General features: G+C 38.8%; 1 protein-coding gene across 1 annotated transcript; it reads left to right on the top strand.

Moving 5' to 3' along the window:
• The first annotated feature begins 968 nt into the window (after positions 1–968).
• LOC127130416 (uncharacterized) lies at positions 969–3,599 on the top strand. The gene is made up of 3 exons (XM_051059428.1): positions 969–1,538; positions 2,007–2,199; positions 3,457–3,599. The coding sequence occupies exons 1-3, from the start codon at positions 969–971 to the stop codon at positions 3,597–3,599; spliced, it is 906 nt and encodes a 301-aa protein (XP_050915385.1).
• Positions 3,600–8,720: the final 5,121 nt, after the last annotated feature.

The following is an 8,720-nucleotide window of genomic DNA, read 5'->3' as shown; positions in this document are numbered from 1 at the left end:
ATTCTATCAAAAGGGTAAAGATTCCCAAATTTTAAAGAGTAGAATGACGCGTGCTTGGCATAATGTGCGTAGGAAAGGAAGATCCAAGCTTGGTCCACACAACTGTATAGCTTTGGAAGCTTACACTATTTGGGTAAAAAAGAGAGCTTTGGAGCTCAAGATGTCGTACGCTTATGAGAAACCTATGTCTGTGGTTGTGACTAAGCCATCAACTCTCCCTAGCCAAGATATAGAGGAGTTAGAAGACGCACTTGCCAAGATTAAGCAAAAGAGAAACTTATGGGAAAAGGGGTTTCATGCTTTGAACCGAAAGCATGAAGAGTTGCAGCTTGAGTCGAAAGACAAAGATGTGATTATTGAGATTCTTGAGGAGCGTGCAGTGAAGAGACAGAGAGAGCCAGCAGATTTTTTTCCTCTAGTGTGCCTCATTTTTCTGATGCTTGGAAGAAGATTGTTGATCAGTTAATCCTCGAGAAGGCTCAGATGAAGACATCCTTTGAGTCAGAGATTCGACACATCCGAAGGAAGTATGCTCCCATAGCCAGATCATCTGATGCAGTTTCTAGGGATCCTTAGGATGATAGTTTCCTTTTCGCTTATATTTGCATTTTGGTTTATGAAATTGTACTCAGTGTAATCCTTCCAAATTTTGATGAATAAAAAGAGATTTTATGGTAAATTGAATTGCTATTATTGATTATTGTTATTACTAATTGAAAATATTTGCAAATGAGACTTTATATGGTCCTTGAAATTAAAAACAATCAAAAAAACATTTGCATTTCATGCATTATTTGCATAACAGGATTCTTCCGCCAGGTGTCTTATCAGTTCTTCTTCTGTGTAGCAGCCAAGTTGACTCATCACTATAACATCTGAGCTAATTGACTGAAAATAATGGAGCACCTTGAACAAGAGAGAAGTAAGCTAAAGGATGAGATTTTCAGACTCACAACCTTGATGGAAAGATGGATGAGACGAAGGATCAGTTTCTTGAGCTGTGCAAGGAATTGAAGACCTTGAGAGGGAAGGATTTATTAAGTAAGAGTGCTGCCAAGCTGTGCTTAGTTCCCAATGTCAAGATTCTGATGAAGTTCAGGATCCTAGACATTGAAAAATATAAAGGGAATACATGTTTGTTGAAACATCTTGTCATGTATGCTAGAAAGATGTCCACTCAAACCGACAACGACCAACTGCTTATTCAATACTTCCAAGATAGTCTTACAGGAGCTGCCCTCAGATGGTATATATGCTTGGACAGTGCTAGTGTCCCTACTTTTAACGACATGGGTGAGGCCTTTGTCAAAAAATATAAGTACAATGTTGATATGGCGCTAGATCGTGACCAACTTCGATCAATGTCTCAGAAGGACAAAGAGACATTCAAAGAATATGCTCAAAGATTGAGGGAGTTAGCTTCTCAAATTACTCCACCTCTGGAAGAAAAGGAAATAACTAAGATGTTATTGAAGACGCTGAGTTCATTTTACTATGAAGGTATGATCGCAAGTTCCCCTAATGATTTCACCGAGATGGTAAACATGGGGATGAGATTGGAAGAAGGAGCCTGAGAGAGACGATTATCTAAAGATAAAGCATAGGCAAGCAAGAAATACGGCGGGAGCTTCTCTAGAAAGGAGGAAGGAGAAACTAATGCAGTATCAGTAGGGAGGCAGAGGATGCCTCATGTGATGAAGAATTCCCAGTCCCATCAACATTAGCATCAAGTATCATTAGTAAATCCAGTCTTTACCAATAACTTAACCAATCAATCAGATCCTATTCAGCAACAACAACTGCAACAATGTACCAACTACAACAACAATAATCATCATCATAACTTTGAGAGGAAGAAGGTATCTTTTGGCCTTATTCCTATGATATATGCATAACTGTACTCGTCCATGATAGTCAAGAACCTTATCCAACCAAGGAATCTGCCACAAATTCCTGAACCATTGCCATGGTGGTTTAAACCTGACTTACATTGTGCTTTTCACCAGGGAGTTCCTGGTCATGATATTGAAACCCGTTATCCCCTGAAGTACGAGGTTCAAAAGCTAGTAAAAAGTGGTCTGGTATCCTTTGAGGACAGAATGCCGAATGTTAAAGCCAACATGCTGCCTGCTCATGGCAATGCTTCTGTGAACATGGTGGACAACTGTCCTGGGAATTTCAGGGTTTTTGACGTAAACCGTATTCGTAGGTCCTTGGTGGATATTTACAGAGACTTGTGCCTAGTGAGCCATTGTGAACATGACAATGATGGTTGTGTTATTTGCAGCATTAACCCTCAAGGGTGTGTAATTGTTAAAAGAGATATTAAAAAATTTATGGATGAGAATTTTATTCAGGTTCTACAGTCGAGGTATATGGGAAATGATGTTAACGTTATTGTCCCGATGTTCAAAACCCCTGAGCGGGTAGTCATTCAATTTAATAGCAGCAACAAGAAAGAAAACAGATCAGTATTGTTGTTGGTTATACGGTCAGCGGGCCCCATCCACTACTCATTTGATAAAGTTGTGCCATACAAGTAAAATGCCATCATGATTGAGAAGGTCAAGAGGTTACTCATCCAGTTGCAGATTCAGTGTTGAGTATCATAGATATGGTGAAGGTGACCCGTAGTGGTTGTGTGTTTAGCCTGATATTTCCTAAGGTTATGAAAGATGTTTCCTTGGGTAAAAAGGCAAAGATTCCTGCAGTTGATCTAATTAGGGCTCCAATGTGTCAGTCTGGTGAATCCAGCAAGTTGAAGGCTAATGATGATAATAAGGTATTACGCCTAATTAAGAGAAGTGAAGTTAACATTGTGGAGCAGCTGCTTCGAACGCCGTAATATTTTTTTGTGTTGTCATTATTGATGAATTCTGAGGCACACATGGAAGATTTGCAGAGGCTATTGGAACAAGCTTACATGGAATACGATGTTATTGTGGATCGGTTTTACCACATTGTTGCCAACATTACTTCCTGTAATAACCTGAGCTTTTGTGATGAAGAACTTCCTGAGGAAGGTAGAAATCACAACTTGGCGCTTCATATTTCAATGAATTGCAAGGAGGACGCTATGTCCAATGTGTTGGTTGACACTGGATCATCGTTGAATGTGTTTCCCAAATCAAGTCTAGCAAGACTTTCTTATCAAGGCTCCCCGATGAGGTATAATGGCGTAGTTGTTAAAAGCGTTTGAAGGTTCTCAAAAAAATGTCATTGGAGAAGTGGAACTTCTGGTTAAGATAGGTCCAAATAATTTTCAAATTACTTTTCAAGTAATGGATATTCACCCAGCCTACAACTGCTTGTTGGGAAGGCCTTGGATCTATGAAGTTGGCGCCGTAACGTCTACTCTGCACTAAAAGTTGAAATTTGTGAAGAACGGAAAGCTTTTCGTTGTGGGTGGAGAGAAAGCATTATTGGTAATCCATTTGTCATCCTTTACTTATGTAGATGCTGAAGAGGAAGTTGGAACACCGTTCCAAGCTTTGCCTATTACTGATGAATTGAAGAAGGCTAGGGCACCCATGTCTTCTCTGAAGGATGCCAAAGAGGTTGTTCAGGCTGGTAGCCCGACATATGGTGTCACGTTGTAGAAGTCATTGAAAACAAGAATAGGGCTGAGATGGGATTTCAGCAAGGGCCATTCAACGCCAATGTTAAGGCTATGCAAGACGTTTTCCATAGTGGAGGGTTCATTCACAAGGATGATCAACACTCAACTGCCATTATTGAAGATGGTGATGAAGAGGAAGTTTGTGACAACTTTATAACACAAGGCCAGACTTGCAATAATTGGGCTGTTGTAGATGTTCCTGTTGTTAAGCACCATTCGAAGTAATTTGTTTTTTTTTATTATTTTAAGAAAAACCCTTCTCCTATGCCTATGGGAGAAGTGAAACAATGTTGGGCATTTCAATATTATCATCAATAAAATACAATTTTATTCATCCACATCTATGATGTTTGTTTTTACTTTTTATTTTTTTTGAAAATGGTAATCATCAATAAACATAAAATAATAATCTTTCCATCTGCATAATATTTGTTCGCACTTCATTTCTCTAAGATCAAAATATCAAATCATTATACAGGTTGGTTCTCAAACCCATTGAATGTAATGATCCTACTCCGTCTCCAAACTTTGATTTCCCTGTGTTTGAAGCTGAGGAAGAGAATGATGATGAAGAAGTATCTGATGAGTTGTCCCGTTTGCTTGAGCACGAGGAAAAAGCCATTCATCCATTTGAAGAGCGGATTGAATTAGTCAACATGGGTTCCGATGATGATGTGAAGGAAGTCAAGATTGGGTCTCAACTGTGTCCAGAAGCTAAGAAGGGGTTGGTTGATATTTTTCGAGAGTATTCTGATGTGTTAGCTTGGTCCTATCAAGACATGCCTAGTTTGGATTCTGAGATTGTGGAGCATAGATTTCCTTTGAAGCCAGGATGCCCGCTGGTCAAGAAGAAGTTGAGAAGAACTCATCCTGATATGGTAGTGAAGATTAAGGAGGAAGTGCAAAAGCATATTGATGATGGTTTCCTTGTTACCTCCGAGTATCGGCAATGGGTGGCTAATATTGTGCCTGTTCTGAAGAAGGATGGAAAAGTCCGTATGTGTGTTGATTATAGAGATATGAATAAAGCCAGTCCGAAAGATGATTTTTCTCTGCCACACATTGATATGTTGGTAGATAATACAGTTAAATTCAAAGTCTTTTTGTTTATGGAAGGATTTTACGATTATAATCAGATCAAAATGGCACCCAAAGATATGGAAAAGACCACATTCATTACAACTTGGGGAACATTCTGTTATCGAGTGATACCCTTCGATTTAAAGAATGTTGGTGCAACGTACCAGAGAGCTATGACCACTCTTTTTCATGATATGATGCATAAAGAGATTGAAGTCTATGTTGATGATATATTTGCTAAGTCAAGTGACGAAGAAGAGCATGTTGTGCATTTGCTGAAGTTATTCCAGCGTTTGAGGAAATATAAACTCCGCTTAAATCCTAATAAATGTACTTTTGGTGTTTGTTCTGGTAAGTTGTTGGGCTTTATCTTCAGTGAGAAGGGTATTGAAGTTGATCCTGTCAAGATCAAAGCAATACAAGAGATGTCGGTGCCCAAAACAGAGAAGTAAGTCAGAGGTTTTCTCGACCGCTTGAACTGTATCTCAAGATTTATATCGTATATGACTGCCAAATATGCTCCTATATTTAAGCTTCTTCAGAAAGTTCAGTCTTGTGATTGGACCGAGGATTGCAAGAAATCTTTTGACAATATCAAAGAGTATCTGCTTGAGCCTCTAATCCTGTCTCCGCCTGTTGAAGGAAGAACTTTGATCATGTATTTGATTGTGCTTGAAGAAGGTATGGGATGTGTTCTTGGTCAGCAAGATGAATATGGAAAGAGAAAATATGTAATTTACTACCTCAGTAAGAAGTTCACCGACTGTGAGACTCGATACTCTATGCTTGAAAAGAGATGTTGCGCACTGGCTTGGGCTGCTAAGTGTCTGCGCTAGTATATGTTGAATCATACTACTTGGTTGATATCCAAAATGGATACAATCAAGTACATTTTTGAGAAGCCTGCTTTAACTAGGAAGATAGCACGTTGGCAGATGGTGTTATCAGAGTGTGATATTGAATATTGATCTCAAAAAGCTATTAAAGGTAGTGTCTTGGATGACCATTTGGATCACCAACCTATCAAAGATTATCAGTCAGTGCAATATGATTTTCGTGACGAAGAGATTTTGTACTTGAATATGAAAGATTATGATGAATCATTGCTTGAAGAAGGGCCAGGAACAGGTTCCCGTTGGGGCATGGTGTTTGATGAATCTGTTAATTCATATGGTAATGGCATTGGGGCAGTGATTATTACTCCTCAAGGCACTCATTTTCCGTTTACAACTAGACTAACCTTCAAATGTACAAACAATATGGCTGAGCATGAAGCTTGCATTATGGGGCTTGAAGAAGCGATTGATCTCAGAATCAAATATCTTGACGCCTATGGAGATTCAGCTTTGGTTATAAATCAAACCAAAGGTGAATGGGATACGAATCAACCCGGTTTGATACCATAAAGAGATTATGCGAGGAGGATATCAATTTTCTTTACAAAGGTTGAGTTTCATCATATCCCTCCAGTCAAAAACCGGATGGCAGATGCTCTTGCAACATTAGCTTCAATGATTACGGTGAAATTTTGGAATGAGTTTCCTAATTTAACTGTGATGCATCTTGATAGGCCAGCTCATGTATTTGTCATTGAAGAAGTCAAAGATGAAAAATCGTGGTATTATGACATCAAATGTTTCCTCCAAAGTCAGATTTACCTGTCTGGGGCATCTTTGAAAGATAAAAAGACTTTGAGAAGATTAATTGACAACTTCTACTTGAATGGTGATATGCTTTGCAAGAGAAATTTTGACATGGTTTTTCTCAGGTGCATGGATAGACACGAAGCATACCTGTTGATGACTGAAGTATATGAAGGTTCCTTTGGTACTCACTCCAATGGACATGATATGGCAAAGAAAATGTTGAGAGCAGGTTACTATTGGCTGACAATAGAATCTGACTATTGCAAGTTTGTGAAGAAATTCCATAAGTCTCAAATTTATGTGGATAAGATTCATTTTCCTACGGCACTGTTGAATGTCATTTCCTCTCCATAGCCCTTCTCCATGTGGGGAATTGATATGATTGGAATGATTGAGCCTAAAGCTTCGAACGAACATCGTTTCATTCTGGTGGCTATTGATTACTTCACAAAGTAGGTTAAAGCGGTATTCTATACTAATGTGACCAAGCAAGTTGTTGTGAGGTTTTATCAAAAATCAAGTCACATGCCGTTATGGTGTGCCAAGAAAGATCATTACTGATAATTGTTTGAACTTGAACAATAATATGGTGGAAGCTCTTTGCAAGGACTTCAAGATTGCATATCATAATTCTTCTCCCTACAGACCCAATATGAATGGGGCTATTGAAGCTGCAAATAAGAATCTTAAGAAGATCATTCAGAAGATGGTTGTGACATACAAGGATTGTCATGAGATGCTCCTGTTTGCTTTACATGGGTACCGTATATCCTTCCGCACTTCAACAGGGGAAACCCCTTTATCTCTTATTAATGACATGGAAGTTATGCTCCCCGTAGAGGTTGAGATCCCATCATTGCATGTTTTAATGGAAGCCAAGTTGACTGAAGCTGAATGGTGCCAAACCAGATATGACCAGCTGAACTTGATTGAAGATAAGAGATTCACTGCCATATGTCATGGTCAGTTGTATCAATAAAGAATGAAGAAAGCTTTTGATAAGAAAGTCAAGCCTCATATGTTCCGAGAAGGTTACCTCATGCTCAAGAAGATTCTATCTTTCAAACCTGATTCTAGGGGAAAATGGACTCCTAATTATGAAGGCCCTTATGTTGTCAAGAGAGCCTTTTCAGGCAACACTTTGATTCTTACAACTATGGATGGTGAAGAGTTCACGCGTCCTGTGAATGCCAATGCAGTCAAGAAATACTTCGCCTAAAAAAAGAAAAGAATAACTCGCTAAGTTGAAGACCCGAAAGGGCGACTTAGGCAAAAATGAGCGTCTCGGTGGATTGAAGAAGTTTTGAGCAGTCATTTGGTTCTGATTCATCATTCTCAACCGAAGACAAGCATAGTGGATTTTTGAAGTTGGTAGGGAGAGCAGTGGTCAGTGTATTCAATTTAGTCCTTTTCCATGTAAATTACCATTTTTCAAACTTTGTACAGATCCATGGAGTCCCGCCATTTGCGGAATACCATTCTATTAAATAAAGTTGAGCTTTTATCCAGTTAATTCATATTCTTATTTGTTTATGTTTTAAAATTGAATTTTTATGATGATAATTTTGAAATAAATAAATCAATGAATAACCATTTTTCTTAAATTAATAAGGCATTTACTTTAAGAATAATCGATTTCAAAAAGGAATGTCAACAACAATCTCAAAGACGGTAAGTCTTGATATGTGAAACATTGTTGATCTTCCATAAGTGGTGGTTTGATGACTTTACCTCCTTGAAAATTTGTGTTCATCCCTAGCATGATTGGTAGATTTTCATCCTTGGTAGAGCTAATGTATTGTTCCCTTTGCAAGTCATCTTTACCCAGCTGAGGTGTTCATGTTTTTGCATTTCCTGATTTGTGTAATGGTGAATGAACCCTGGATTATCTTGGAACCTTTATTTGATCTCCAAATCTCCAATGCATTTACTTGCGTGTTGCTTAGCCGTGATAGTTTTTCCCCTGCGTAAATCTGCAGATCCGGTTAATATTTGGTACCTCGGAGTTGGTTTATTTCTCAATCTCCAAGAAGAGTCTTCTGACTATTGTTGTTGATTTTTGTCCTCGTATGGCGCTTTGTTTTGTCCTTGCAGGATTGTTATTCCCCAGTCAAGTTCCCCACGGAATTTGATTATTGGAATCCCCAGTAGAGCGCCTGGTTCTCCTCACTCAGAGTTTTATCTCTTGCTGTGACTTGAGACCCCAACGGACTTTAATTTTCTGATAGAAGCTCTTCCCTCATCAGTGCTTGGTTCTGAGCAGTATTGATGGTGTCCCCTGCAATGTTGTCTCCCATTTGATATGGTCTTGACTTGAAATCCCCCGCAACGTTGACTTGATGCTCTGATAGGATCCTCAACATATCCCTCTTTAT

The sequence above is a fragment of the Lathyrus oleraceus genome, chromosome 3 (assembly GCF_024323335.1).
Source record: "Lathyrus oleraceus cultivar Zhongwan6 chromosome 3, CAAS_Psat_ZW6_1.0, whole genome shotgun sequence".
Taxonomy (NCBI): domain Eukaryota; kingdom Viridiplantae; phylum Streptophyta; class Magnoliopsida; order Fabales; family Fabaceae; genus Lathyrus; species Lathyrus oleraceus.
Note: the sequence above shows the minus strand (reverse complement) of the source record. Positions and strands in the feature narration are given on the sequence as shown.